Genomic DNA, 15,376 nt, shown 5'->3' with positions numbered 1-15,376 from the left:
AATTATACATAAAATCATATGATGCAAATATCATATTTATTGAATTTAATGTTTCCATGCATGCAATATTCTTGTGGCTATGATTATTACTTGAAAAAAGAAAACTCTTATTTAAATTAAATTTATCGAATTAAATAATAAGCATAATAAATAATTTTATTCAAATTATACATTAATTAAACAATATATATTAAATTGACATAACTGATAATTTTATTTTGAATTATACATTAATTAAACGAATTATTATATAATTGAGTAGATTTATGTGTTTATAAATGCAGCTTAGTAGTTGTTGAGAGTTGAGACAAATATGTTTTAAGCTGAAAGAGGAAATGGTGAAGGCAGCAGAATATGTGTGATCAGAGAGCCCCATATCAATATCATATGTATTTTCCATTCATTCTTTGTTATCACCAAATCACAAAGTTGAATTTTCAAACATAATGTCTATTGGTGACCATTATGAATTTGTGTGCATGCATGCCTCAATATATATCCAAAATATTTTAATTTTCTAAGGTTCAACACTTTATGATGGGGATTTTGTAGTAGGAAACAATTTAATTTTTTTCATATAATATAATTTATTATATTATTCAATATATTTTAATTAAAAAACTAGTACCATGCATTAGTACAAATAGAATTCTATTGCATATATTAGCAAATTTTTACTTTATTCAATACACACGTTATGTATATAAAATAATTTTTTTAAAATAAAATATATAATATCATTGTTTTATATATATATATATACACGTTGTATATGATATTAAATACAGTAAAAAATAAAATAAAATTATCAAAGAAAGAAAAATGAATGGGTAAATGCAGCGTCATGGACAGAGCATGGCGTAGGTTAGCAAATCCCCAGTTTGTACCATGTGTCTCCCAAAAAGCTGCAGCATATAGTGTATGCATGCTGCTGCATACACAAAAACAGCCGCCAAACGCTTCTCGTTTTGTCTTGTAATGTTACCTGCATTTAATGAACCCCATTATTACATCTCCTCCATTTCTCTTTAGTACATAAGAAGCATTTTACACCATTCATTACACTTTGCACCCTTCAAATATACCATAATCACATTACTCCCTCCAAACTTCAGAATATAACAAAAATACACCCCTAATTTATACATCATGTCACAACATTTTTATATTTGTGACTCCAAACAACATATTTGATATGAATGAATGAATTAATTATTTTAAGAAATAACTATATTTTATTCGATTGAATTTTTGAGTAATTATTTATAGATTTTTTGTAATTTAAAAAAATTATATCTAGTATTATTAAGATTTATTTTTATCTAATAAATAAGTTCTTTTCGTTAATTAAAATTTACAAAAAGTACTGACATTAACAAAAAATAATTTATAATATTAATGAGATGTATTTTGGATGTTTGTATTGGTCCATAACAATTGACTAATTAATGCTATATTAATATTTCAAGATGGACATAATAAAATTAGGTAGTAAGAATTTTTTTTATGCATTTTAACATTTAATAAAATCAGAAGGTGAACTGTAAGTAATTACACAAGGGTAAGATTGTAAATTTGAGTTAAAAATGAAAAGAAAAAAGGGTAACACCGTCAATCATTTAACATTTGATAGGAATTATAAGGGTGATTTTGATGCGTTTTCAAACATTAAGGGGTAAATACAATTTATGCCATATTAGAAGGGTGCAAAGTGTAATTAACCCAAAATATACTGTCGAAGCCCTTTAGTGTGGCAATCACACTATGTAGTTCACCTTTACGCTAAAAACCCAAACATCGAAACTAATCGACCTGGTAGTTGGTATTGCTCTCTGTCTCTGCATCTCTTGTTGCTCCCTCGCCATGTGCATCAAACTCCAAAGAACACTGAATCCAAAAGCTCAAGAATGGAGGCCGTCTGCACTACAACCTCCTTTTCAACCCCGTTCCCACCTTATAATCTACCCGCCACATTCTCAACCGCCCGTCGTTCCACCGCCACAGCGACAGCAGGTGCCATTCACCTCCGGCCCACCGCAGAACGTATTATCTCAACTTCCACTCCAACAGCCTTATTATCAATTGCACGCTCTTCCTACCTACCAAGGCTTCATACCCTTCAATGCACAAGCTCAGCAACACTCCTTTCATTCTGTTTCTTTTTCGGCCGATGAGTCTTTCTACAAGGCAGCAAAACCCGTTCTTGGGGTTGAGACAAAGGATTTGGGCTGTGGAAATGAAATCAATCTTCAGGAGGAAAATACTGATGAAAGCTATTATGAGGAGAAGAAGGTGGAGGGGGCTCCGGTTAACGTCGTTAAGAAGGGTCTGAGAAGGGCGCTTCCGCCGCGCCTTCGGAGGGCATTAAGGTCGACTTTTAGCGTCGACAAGAGGCCACGGTTAGTTAAGCAAGAATGGAGGCCCCGGAAATCATCAGCGAACCCGGAATCTTATGAGGCTTCCGGTGATGCTGGTGCCTCCCTTTCGGCGCTGCCGGCTTCTGGTGATGAGTTTTCACATCCCTTCAAAACTACTGTGATGATCAAGAACATTCCTAACCAGCTGGGGTACGTATGCATTGGTTTTGCTTTGTCGTTCTTGTCTACATTTTACCTACATTTGCGATTCTTTACTATGATGTTTTCTTGTCTAATTATTCGTATTTCTTGTTATTTTGCAAATATACGCTTTTCTCAATCTCGAGATATAAAGATCATGTAACATTTCATTTGCAAATTTCGAGGGTTTTTGACAAGGATCGTTTGATTCTCAATTTATTGCCATTTTCAGTTGAATCAGCGGGTGTATAATGTATTTGCTGTTTGGTGTGTATGCACTAAGTTGTCTGTTTCCATGACTTCCCATCAAGAATGGAAGTCTACAAATGACCCTTTTCGGATTACTGCAAAACCCTGAAACGTTGATAGGGAATGCATGTTTTGTCTCCCTTGGCATGTAAAACTTCTGCAGCTCTGATTTGTGACTGGTTGTAATAAGAGCTCTTAGTGATAGTCTTTCTCTGACTCTGGTTGTCTAGTGACTGAACAGAGCATAAAAGGAGCAATCCTTTTAACTTTTTCCTCCTCTTTATGTCCCTTTCTGCATTAAATGTATTTAACAATCTTGTGATATGCTTTTATCTCCAAGGCATGCATGATGCATCTCTTCCGTTCCATGCCTCATGCTCATTTACTATGAGTGATTGAATGTCATTTAATGTTCATTATCAATGCTAATGATTTAGTCCATGAATGTTTCCCAAAAATATACATATAGCAAAAATTGATAATTAATGCTTTCCCAGTGCATCTATGAACCCCCCACCCCCAACTTCTTCAGTGTTGATGAGGGTTTAGTTTTTTAACATGCATATGGGTCTGTTGGTGTACCAGGAGGGATTTTATGCTCAAGTTTCTTGATGACTGTTGCAAATCCTACTCGCTGGAATATGATTTCCTCTATCTACCTATGGATTTCAGGTAATTTTGTTTCATCTGTTGAAGTTTGTATCCATATATGCTGAGTAGTTCTCGTGTTTAAATCAACAGAAAGAAAGGGAATTTGGGATATGCGTTTGTGAACTTCACTTCCGCCGTTGCTGCCCTGGAATTCAGCAAGACTCTACACAACTACAAGTGGGAAACGGCTTGTACTGATAGAGGGCCCATCACCTCCAAGAAAATTTGTGAGGTCACCTGGGCCAGGATTCAGGTATATGAATCTTCTTTCAAACATGTTCCAAATATACGTAGTATGCTTGGTTTGTAAAAATGTTAACTCTAGAAAATAAAGTTATACTCCTTTAGACTCAGTATGCCTGTAAAATGAGGGCCTATCAGCCCGGTGTGGACCGGTCAAAATCAGACCAGTCCAACCAATTTGATAATAAATAATAATATAACAAAATATATATTTCACTTCAAAAATAGTAAACTATACAAAATGAGAAGCAAATAAATGCCATGAAAAATAGATAGGCAAGTGCTTCATGGATAAATATTCAAAAAAACTCTCACATATTTATAGTGTAAATAGCTTAAGCTTGCTTTATGCTTTTTCAATATGGGACAAATAGGTAAGTGCATAATCTTGGCTTACACATTTTCAATGCGGGACAATGAGAATGTACCTAAATTTGGCTTACACTTTTTCAATGTGGGACAATGAGTACTTCTAATAGTCAATAGAGTTTTTCTTTTTTTCATAATCTATTTATTTCTCCTTTTCACCATGCTTCTCCAATCTTTTTTTTAAAATCTTTTTTTAATTTTTTTTAAAAAAATTATATGAAGGCAACGATTGCTAAAATATTGTTATAAATTATATTTATTTAATCGATTCATATATAACGTATTTGGGGGCTTTTCAATTTTAAATTTTTGTTAGTTTGAATTTTAATTTAATTTGCTTCCTCCAAAAAGTTTCTGGCCTTTTATTGTTAAATTATTATAAATTGTATCATTTTATAAAATATTATTATAAATTGTATTTATGTAATCTATTGATATATAATGTATTATATGCTACATATATATGTATATAATAATGTTTGAGTCAGCCGGGTTTTTTAATCCAGTCGGACCAGTGACCCAGTAGCTTCACTGGTTTGATTCCTGATCCGGTTCTGAAAACATTGGTCGGAATAGGTGTTTCAGTTTTGTAAGTAGAGTAGGGTCAGTAGAAGTTGTACGTGATGAGTGGAAGAGGTAATATTTATAGGTGATGGACTTACAGTTCATGAGCAACCTTGATGTAAAGTTGATCACAGGGTTGCAGAGGTTCATTGCCGGGATGTAAGTTTGGTCGTTGTTAATGAGGTCTCTGAAGACCGTAAGTAGATTATTCCCGTATCAAAGAGAACCATCTTCTGGTTTCTATCTCTTTGTTTTCTAGTCACTTGTATGTTTGATAAACTTTTGCAGGGGAAAGAAGCTTTGATTAGGAGATTTAAGAATTCCAGCTTCTGTTGTGATAGACTAGATTTCTTGCCGGTGGTTCTGGACCCGCCCCGAAACGGATTAGAGCCGAATCCTTGTGCACCTGTGGTTCTTGGCAAACTTAACCGGCCGGAGGCACGGAGCAAGACTTACTGATCTCTCTATGATAGTGTGTATGTTAGATTGTGGGGTAGATGTAGAAGATGATTAGAGACAAGAGTGTGGGGAGTTTGGAGGTGGAGCTTTTGCGAGTCCTGATGATGGCCTGTGTTTTCATCATCTCCCTGTCTATTCATCGAAGTCGGGGTGAAATGGAAACATGATGGCCTTTTCTTTTCTTTGTTTGGTTGTCAGTAGAACTGCAGAGGATTGCTGTTAAGAAATTGGTATAAATGTTGCATATAATCAATCCCAAATCTTACTCCCAATCTCGTTATCCGGAAACACAGCTTTGTCTTTCTTACCATGGATTGCATTGTTTGTTGGTAGTGTGTTAATTTTTATTGGTTTTTTAATGCATAAAATGTGATCGTAACAGATCAACTTTTGATGAAGAGGTATACAGATGAAGACGCAGTCGTCTGTTGATTTTGGTTCTGTTAAATACAATTAATCATTTTTTTAATACAATTGGAAATTATTATAACGCATTACTATGTGAAAAGTATTTAATAAATTAAGAGATAGAACATAATTAGGGTATCCAATCCAAGTGGTGTGTATCTTTTGAAACAGGAAAATATCAGACTAGCAAATATTAAAAGAGCTTTTTATGAAATGAAAATTCAAAGTTAAACAACAAAAAATATTAATTCTTTTATTAAATGAATTGAAGTGAAATAAGCATGAATCTTGCTAAATAATGGAGTCAATTAAGAATCTAATGATAAAAATTAAACTGTATACTATTAGAAACTCATAAGAGAATTCTATAGATCAAGTACTTCAGGCATTAATCATCCAAAAAATGATTTTATGCTATTAATTAATATTTATTACTATATCAAATTATATTTATCATGTACTTTAATAAGGTTATTCGAGTCCAAAGAATACATACATATTAAGAAACTTCAAACTTCCAACCACTCATACTTTATTATTACTATTATTATTATTATTATTATTTTCAATTTTCCCATTATTCAAATTTGCATGTGATTAATATCAAACTATGAGGAGAAAGATGATAACAAGAATGTACTACATTTCTAGCTCTTTTTTTCCATTGCTTGTAGCTATCTAAGACCTGGAGATCAATTCCTGAATCCTCACTATAGTTAGGAACCACAACAGATACAGCCATCCAAAACTTCAGTAAAGAAACTTGAAACAAATTATCCAGCCCGCAGTTTCCATCTAATTACTTCTGCATCGCATAATTGTACACCAGACCAGACATACAAATCGAGCAGGTTTTTGGTTCCGAACATAGCAAATGCAAATTCAGAGACAGAAAACTGAATGGAAATCCAATATGATTTAGAATAGATACCTTTGACTACAAAAAATCAGATCCAATGCATAATCTTGCATTTATAAATTACAGTCACAGAAACGCAGCCAAGTTTCACTTCTTCTTTTTGCCTGGTATGGCAACCCTCTTGCCCTTTAAGGTCCTGCAATTGTTCTTAGTCCTCTGTCCACGACAAGGCAACCCCTGAATGTGTCTAACACCTCTGTAGCATTGTATCTCCTTCAGCCGTCTAATGGCGAGAGCATTGAACCTCCTCTGCAGAGGTCACCACCAACAACTCAATTTTTCATATCTGCCCTCTTAATCTTGATTTTAGATGACAATAATCAATCAGAAGCTTATGCATACATCTCAACTCGATACAAAGATCAAGTCTCACAAAGGAAAACACTCAGAAGACAAGCAACATTTGTAACTTACTCCAAGAAGAATGAGTTATTGAGGGCGTCACCGAGAGAATCAATCTAACATACTAGCATCACCGAGAGAATCAATCTAGCATACACTTTCTCATTCTTTTTTTTATGCATTTTACAAGTTGCAAATCTTTGCAATGGCTGCCATCTTCATTCATTCATAGTTGAGCGAACACTAAAATAATGGCATCTCATCATAATAATATCCGTCAACCAGTTGAAATGCCAATGAGGTCCCAAAATCACACCACTTAATTCCCTTGATATCAAGTATCAGCAAGTTCTTGTAGTCCAGCAATAAGTTTTACTCGATTAATTAAAACGCAACCAAGAACAGTAACAAACCATACAGCAAAATCACGTTATCGCTTAAAGAACCCTCTCATATTTATCGAACAAGGGTACAATTATGATCAACACTTGGGTGGTAATATAGAGAGAATTAGGAAACACTTACGAGATCTCCTTCAATCATATACTTAGAAACCTCCTCACGCAGAGTGGTGAGCTCTTCCTCAGAGAAATCTTTTGTTATCTTATTCTCAAAGCCGAGGTCGTTTAGTATTTGCCTAGCGGCAGTGCGCCCGATTCCATGAATGTACTGCAAAGAATACTCTACCCTCTTGTTGTTGGGTATCTCAACCCCACCAACACGCGCGCATTTGATGCTAAGCCCACCAATCTAAACATGACAAACAATGAAATTAAGGACAACCCACGTCAAATTCTTGAACAAAAAAGGGGAACATGAAGGAAAAATTCAACCTTTTTACCTTGGGGAGAGTTGTGGTTAGTGGGAAGGAGAGGGAGGTCTTGGCGGAGTTAGAGATGGGGTTGGAGATTAGGGAGAGTGAAGGGAGCACTGGCGTAGCTAGTGCCTGCGCCATTGTTGATAGATACTGCTGTTTTCCGACTGAATTATGGTCTGAAGATGAAATATGGGAGAGAGTGGGAAGAAAGGGGGGATGGAGGACTGCTTTTCTTATCCTCTCGTAACGGCGGAGAGAGGGCGGGCCGGATTAAGAATCGGACTTTATCCGACCCGGTTGGCATTCATACTTAGATCCTGTTTTACAAGTTGGGCCTGGTGTGGGCAAATTCTAAGGCCTGTTTGTTCGTATATAGCATATAAATTAGAGCCCCAACGGTTTTTAGCTTGATTAATACGCTACAATCTTGTTTAAGCTTATTCTTGAATTTGGGAAAGTTAGTAATATCCCTTCTTCAGAAAATTTCATAACATAAATATGTTCTTATATGATGATTTAAGCATCAATCAAAACTTGACTTGTTTGGGTAGAAGAATAAGTGGATTCAAAGTTTGGTATCATATCCTTAGACCGATTAATTTCATGAAGTTTGAAAAATATGTTATAGGCCCTTAAGTTCTGTCTGATCAATTCCACTGTTTACCTGTGTTTGTTGAAGAATTAATGAGAAAGATTTCATGCATACAAATCTGGAGTTGTCATTTTACCAGAAAATATTTCGATAAAAAGAGAATACAAGGCAAACTACCCACACAAACATGTCAGTTGTTTCCTCCCCATAACTCCACCATTCATCACCGCAACATCCTTTGCGGGCTAGACACTTTAAGAACACAGTCTAAATATCCATGTCTAACTTAGGAATTCATCCATGTTCTAAAACGAAAGTCGGTCCAGTTTTTGAATGGATCAATATATACATGAAATTGATCGCATACAACACGGCACCACACTACTTGAAAAATCCACAAACAATTTGCTGATAGATTCTTTCACATCTGCTGGTATTCGGGATTGAATGCAAGAGCCTCGCGGTAAATCAGCTCCTTCATCTGTTCTTCAGTCAATGCATGTTGTTCAAAGTCAAAGCTAAAAGGAGTTGTGCAAACGGGCTCGTCGCTGATGTCATGTAGTGAGTTCAGGTAAGGATGGGCTAATGCATCTTCAACTGATGCCACGCAGATGTTCACGAGATAATAGAAATAGATTAGATTCATAGATCATTTTGGTAGAGAAGTTGAGGGAATGAAACATTTGCAACAATAAAGCATTAACTGAAACATTTTGAGCAGTTCCAACATTTTCTGATTCATATAATAAAGTATATGATGTGTTAAAAGCAAAAATAATTGCAACTATCACAAGTGTTGAACTTCTTAATCTAAAACAAATATCTAGATATTTGGCTAATTTCTTTGAAACTAATATGCAGCATATTACCACCGTAAAATGCACCATTACAGATAAGAAATACAACATGAATATCTCAACTCTGAAGATCAGAAAATTTCAAACATGAAAATATGGAAGGGCATTCAGAAATTTTGTACCTGTAATCCTTTGCCTAGGATCAAAAGTCAGCATCTTCTCAACGAGATCAATGGCAAGAGGGTGCACCTGAGGAAACTTTTCAGTAAATGATTGTCGGCGATAAGGAGGGAGTTGCCTGATGTATCTTTTGGCATTTTCATTCAGAAACCCCAACTCGGCTTCAGATGGGGTGCCAATCAGCTGCAAGAGAAAAAGAAGTAAAACAGTACAAAACATTAACATCAAAGCAACACATTAATGAAGATTTCAGGCGACTTCATGCATGGCACCATGCACTGCCTTGAAACCATTGAAGAGCAGCAACTAAATTTAAGCACAATCCAAGTACTTTGAGCATTCTATTGAATGAACAGATACTATCTCATCTAGAATAGAACTCACCTAGAATTAATTATATCAGATAGTCAGATACGACTTTTGTTTATAATGCTCTCTCATTTCTGCCAACTTGGACTACCTTCCCAATTCATGTTGCATAGGAAAGTTGGAATCATATGGCTTATTCTTGTTATTCTAGCATAATGCATCTGGAAAAAACCTTTTCCAGTATGGTTAACTTGCCCATGATAACAGTTATAATTGCCAAAGAGTTGGATTAGTGTTCCAGACATGAATATTTATGACCAAATGTAACTTTTTTTTAGGCAAAAAATGTAACGAGTTCACATACAGATTCATCTATTTTAGGGGGTTCAATTCACAATCGCTCAGAGAACAAAGGGTTCAAGAACCCTTTACATATAAGTCTCATCAAAGCCCTGTTCTGTTTATTCAGTAACATAGATATCAGATATCAAATCGTTGACAGTGAAAACCCGTCAGAGTAGAAAATGATCACATTAACCTGAGAATAAGAAAAAAAATACAATATTCTGAGTATGACTTTTGACATTGAAATAAAACATACCTCCATTAGAAGGCGCAACTGGTGGACATGATCCCTACCCGGAAACAATGGCTTCCGATCCATCAATTCCATGAAAATGCACCCGACTGACCATACATCAATGGCTGCAGTATAATCAGATGAATTTAACAATAACTCCGGCGCCCGATACCACCTTGTAACAACATATTCTGTCATGAAATCAGTTTCAGATGTGACACGTGCCAATCCAAAATCACATATCTTTAGGTCACAATTTGCATTCAGTAGAAGATTGCTAGGTTTCAAGTCCCTGTGGAGAACATTCGCTGAGTGTATATACTTCAACCCCCGGAGAATCTGATACAAGAAATACTGCACAAACACCACGGTAATAGCTCATCACCAAAAGATATTAGTAAAATAAGAGCCGACTTCACAGAGGAAAAAAACAAGTGTAAGAAGAATAAAGAAATGTAATTATATCTTTTGGTTATGAATGCTAAAATTAGGAAAAAAATTGATATTCTTATTATGTAAGACACTTAGATCAAGCAATGGTGCTCAAATGTCAGGGAGAAAAGCCAGGATATACGGCAGTTGATATAGGAACAAGTTAAATATATTTCAGAGACCTATTTAAAAGTTTTGCCTCATCTTACCTGCTAGATGGGAAAATATCATATACAATACATAACAATGTAGAAGTTAGAAGCTTTCGTAAATGCAATAATCCAGAAAGGCGTGCCGCTAGTATGCATATTTGTCAGTAAAATAATGTCATCAATATTTCAAGACTTCTATTCTCGTAATCAGGGCCAAATTTATTTGTACCCGCTAGTTAAAGGTTGCTGCTCTTGACTAGCTTCGAGAATAACCTTAAAATATCAGCTTCCGTAGACTTTTAGGTACAGATCCATAGAAAAGATAATTTTAGTGGTTTTAAATAAATCACGAGACAAATGCTGCCCTGTCACTTTGATATGAACCAGAAGAAAAAGTTACTCTAATAACAAAGAAGCTAACTCAAGGGCTAAGGAAGCAGCACTTAATGCATGTCGATTTTTCAAACAAGAATTTGAAATAGAACCTGACAGTGCTCCTCGGACAATGCTTGATTAGATCGTATGATTTGGTGGAGGTCAGTATCCATAAGTTCATATGCAATATAAACATCATTAAATGCTTCCCTCTGAGGTGGTGGGATTATATCTCTGATTGCGACCACCTGTGGCAAATAAGATTTGCATTTAATGATTTTTTGCTCCGGGAAGACCAGGCATTTAGTTTTTCCTTCCAAAAGAATCAAGTGGTAATCAATAACAAGATGTTAGTTGACTATTTAGTTTAAAAATGATGAAATCTGACTATAACAAAACAAGCTAGCATAAAAAATGAGATGGCATGCAGGAGTAATGATTAATTGCGCTCACAAAGGACAGATGAAATTGCAGGACAAATTGAACAAAGTTGCAACTCACAAAAGCAACACAAAGCTGAGAGCCTGAGGACATGGTACAGTATTACATAATAAAGAGCAACATGCCCTATACTAAAAAGGCGAGTACAAGTAAGGAAGATTAGGGAAAATTAAATCAGACTTCAAGCATGTGCTTGCCTCTCCATTCCTCATTACTAACCTGAGGGAACTTTAAAAAGTCATTTTCTCCCAAAAGTTGGAAGAAATATTTGAACCAGAATATATTCTTGGAACAATCTTAAACTGTTTATACAAAACCATCAAGAGAACAGATAATGTTCAATATTTTAGGTATGCTGTTATGGTAGCAAATACAACAAATTGAAGTTGGACTTTATGGTCTTAAAAAGAATAATTTTCCACAAGGCAAAGATTTTGTCAAAAATGTTAATCCTTCGGACAAATAGCTCTTTACAAGTTTAGATCATCTAATCCTTTCCTCTCCAAAGATCTCTAAGCCTCAACTACAGATTGGAACTCTGGAAGCTAGCTCACACTAGGCTCAAACTATTAGTGCTCTCATTGAGCATTTTATGAAAACCATTTATACTTCCCAGAAGATCATGAAAGTCTAAAGCTAGAAATGAATAAATAGAAGTGATACGTAGTGGATAAATTCATAGAGAGAAAATGAACAGCACATTTTCATTTTTTTTTTTCTCTGACTTTGTTTGTCAAGCTGAATAACCTTCCTTAGCTCTGAAATATGTTATAAATGACAGCTTATTAGCAATATCTAAGAACACCCACTTACTGACTTATTCTATGGGATTTACGCTCTTAACAATGTCGTTGGTATTGCAAATTTAAAAAGACAGTGTATAAGATTTAACACCTAGCCCAAAGTTTCATGCTTGGATATAGCGGAAATTGATGGCTGATTATATTTGCATTAATTAGAAAGTTAGTTCAGATGGCTGATTATATTCTCATGGCTAATAGATTATGTCTGCAATATAGCATTTGTTACACTTTTTTTCTTGCATTAATTTGAAAATTAAGTTCATCTCAGTACTTATTTACTTGTAGGATAAATTAAGCAAAGGCGAGCACAAATGATGACTTTAACTCCATTTAATTCAGGAGTACGTAAACTAAATCATAAAATTTATTTTCCAAAAAAGTCCTCTTTGGAAAAAGGGAATCTTTCACTTAAAAAGAAACTTTTTTCAAGAAAGTAGATCAACAAACTCATCAGTTGAATCCAAATTTCTTTGCCAACTACCTACTCAGGTTTATGTATCACATATGTATGGAAAACACGCATATATTGCAGTGGTTTCAGACAGGATTGTTTTTATCCTTTGGTGAAAAACACATCACATCTTCTCTAAAATTCCAAAAACAAGAAAACACCAGTTCATTAGTCTGCAAAACTACCCCCCACTCCAGTTCTGATAAACTTTAAGGTGGAGAAACCAACAAGCAGACAAAACATGATAACAACAGAATAAAAGGAAGCACGTTCTAGTGATTACACCAAATCCATGTAATACAAACATACAAGTCACCGTCATAAAATGTTTAAATTTGCCTGTTCTTTGAAGCAAAGAATCCTTATTTCCCTTCTGTCAGTTAAATTTCTTCCATCTTTTTATTATGTGATAGCATGCTGCATAAAACAGTATGTGATAGCAAACTGCACCTAGTCTTTCATTCATAACACCTATTCTAGAAAACCCCTTAGGCTGCAGTTGAAAAAACTAGGAGAATACACAGTAGCCATACAACAAATAATTATTGTGAAAAATCACACTCATACACATACGGAGAAGATACTAACGTTCTCATGATCCATGTGCCGAAGAAGCTTGATCTCACGCAGAGTCCTCTTGGCATCAATTTTATTATCAAAAGCATTTGCTATCTTCTTCAACGCCACATGCTCGTTCGTCTCGGAATTCAAAGCCGAACTTTTAAAAAATAAATAAAGAAAAGAGGGCGAATAAACTATGAAGGATATGTAATTATTGGAAGAGTGAAGAGTAAAGGTGAAAGCTTGAGTACCAAACGATGCCGTACGCGCCTTTGCCGATGGGCATGATTGGGGGTTTGTATTTAGAGGTGACCTCGAAGATGTTGCCGAAGATATTGTATTGGATAAATCGGCCTCCGTGGGAGAGCGTGGCGGGTATGTGATCGATCGGAGGCTGCGGCGGGGGTTGCTGATGCTGCTGGGAAGGAGGCGGCGGCTCCGCCTCCGACATCACGGTGTCCGCCGGCTGAGCCCCACCCTCCATTTCCTGTGCGCGTTTGTTAGTTAAGAAAACAAAATAACATACAAAAAAATTAAAGAGGAAGCTGTCTTCTTCTTTTGGTATTTGTATGTCCGATTTTTTTCTTCACCTCTCTCTCTCTCTCTCTCTCTCTCTCTATATATATATATATATATATATATGTATGTATACATTTATATATCCTGGTTTTGTATTTTGGGCCCCACCAATCTCTTCTCCTTGTACACTTACATCTTTCTACTCATCTACTCTACTTCTAATTCATCATTTTTTTTCTAAGTACAGTTGCGGACAATCCGTACTCCCACCTATTTTTTTAAATATCTATTTAATTTTTTTATTTGAACTTACATAATAAATATTTATTATATAATTAAATTAAAAATTAGAATTTGAACCCAAAATTCTCTTCTTGATTAGGGTGAGTAGTATTAGCAATAATGATGTAAGCAAAAGGTCATGATGATGCCCTCTCCTTTATTTCTTTTCTTTTTTAATTAATTTTTTCACATTTATTACTGTGTTGGGCTAATTAAATTTCTGAGTATTCAGAAAATCTAACAGTGTCTGTAGACCAGAAAAAGTAATAAAATAAAATAAAAATATAATGGTATTTATTGCTTTCAAACCATCTGACTGAGTAGTGAGAAAGAAGAGGGAAACTTTGATGCTGTCTTTCTCTTACAGGTTTTAATCACTATCACTTCCACTTCTTCTGTAATTTTGACTTTCTCTATTTTTTATATGGGATAATTACATTCTCCTTCTTCATTTTTTGCGCAATTATATATAGGTTTTTTTACGATAAAATCACATTTAATATTCATGATGTTTACTTTTATCTAACAAATAAGTTATTCTATTAATTAAAATTTATGACTTTGATGATATTAATAAAAAATTCGGATAAAAATTTCATATTATTCCTGATTGATTTATTACAAGTCAAATAAATCTTTTTATGATCAAATTATTCTTATACATTTTCACACATACATGTGAAGAGGTATATCTTTATCATCATGAGGATAGTTTAGTTACAAAAGATTTGTTTAACCTATAATAAAGTCAGTAATTAGTCAATTGAGGTATTTTTATTTTTCTTAATATTAATAAATTTTGACTAACAAAAGGATTTATTTATTATACGAAATCAAATCTCAAGAGTAATAGATGTGATTTTCCAAATCTCAATAGATCTAATTATAATCACACAAAAAATCTCATGGAATCATGGGCCTTCTCTACGGGCCCCATTTCGATTATACTATTGGGCCGATTAGTCCAAACTCCTACCTATTTAGATTTTATAATAACCAGTACACCCGAGGCCCAATCTGAAGCCCAAATAGGTGATAATTTGTGTTTACAAGTAGCAAATCATACTCCAAAGGCAAAATCTACGAAACTGTTACAGAACCAGGTTGGGCCGTGGGCCGGGCCACGCCTATCTGGCTAACCGTACCCACTTGGGCTTTTCTTTATTACTATTATGGTACAGGCACAGCCCAAATCATTTTTGTTTCAAAAAAGCAAAGAATAGGTCCATGCCTGGCTTGGTTTGGGTTTCAAAAAATACAATTGGAGATCATTAATAAGTCTATAATTAGCCCAAGACTCATCATGTCCAACTTTTTTGTGTA

At 34.9% G+C, this 15,376-nt stretch overlaps 3 protein-coding genes across 3 annotated transcripts; 1 reads left to right on the top strand and 2 right to left on the bottom strand.

The window, feature by feature from the left end:
• Positions 1-1,802: 1,802 nt before the first annotated feature.
• On the top strand, positions 1,803-5,347 carry LOC105177729 (uncharacterized). The gene is made up of 4 exons (XM_088877875.1): positions 1,803-2,567; positions 3,393-3,479; positions 3,549-3,711; positions 4,923-5,347. Exons 1-4 carry the CDS (start codon positions 1,864-1,866, stop codon positions 5,091-5,093), a joined length of 1,125 nt encoding a protein of 374 aa, XP_088734001.1. The 5' UTR covers positions 1,803-1,863; the 3' UTR covers positions 5,094-5,347.
• A 1,051-nt stretch (positions 5,348-6,398) lies between these two features.
• Positions 6,399-7,804, bottom strand: LOC105176518 (small ribosomal subunit protein uS13c). The gene is made up of 3 exons (XM_011099344.3): positions 7,604-7,804; positions 7,288-7,512; positions 6,399-6,669 (listed from the first exon to the last, which is right to left on the bottom strand). The coding sequence occupies exons 1-3, from the start codon at positions 7,715-7,717 to the stop codon at positions 6,508-6,510; spliced, it is 501 nt and encodes a 166-aa protein (XP_011097646.1). The 5' UTR covers positions 7,718-7,804; the 3' UTR covers positions 6,399-6,507.
• A 469-nt stretch (positions 7,805-8,273) lies between these two features.
• LOC105176511 (mitogen-activated protein kinase homolog MMK1) lies at positions 8,274-13,871 on the bottom strand. Its single transcript, XM_011099332.3, has 6 exons — positions 13,504-13,871; positions 13,280-13,409; positions 11,107-11,244; positions 10,059-10,391; positions 9,151-9,331; positions 8,274-8,768 (listed from the first exon to the last, which is right to left on the bottom strand). The coding sequence occupies exons 1-6, from the start codon at positions 13,734-13,736 to the stop codon at positions 8,593-8,595; spliced, it is 1,191 nt and encodes a 396-aa protein (XP_011097634.3). The 5' UTR covers positions 13,737-13,871; the 3' UTR covers positions 8,274-8,592.
• Positions 13,872-15,376: the final 1,505 nt, after the last annotated feature.

Source organism: Sesamum indicum, linkage group LG2 (genome assembly GCF_026168435.1).
Source record: "Sesamum indicum cultivar Baizhima isolate 11 linkage group LG2, ASM2616843v1, whole genome shotgun sequence".
In the NCBI taxonomy this organism is placed as follows: domain Eukaryota; kingdom Viridiplantae; phylum Streptophyta; class Magnoliopsida; order Lamiales; family Pedaliaceae; genus Sesamum; species Sesamum indicum.
This window is presented reverse-complemented; position numbering and strand designations above follow the sequence as displayed.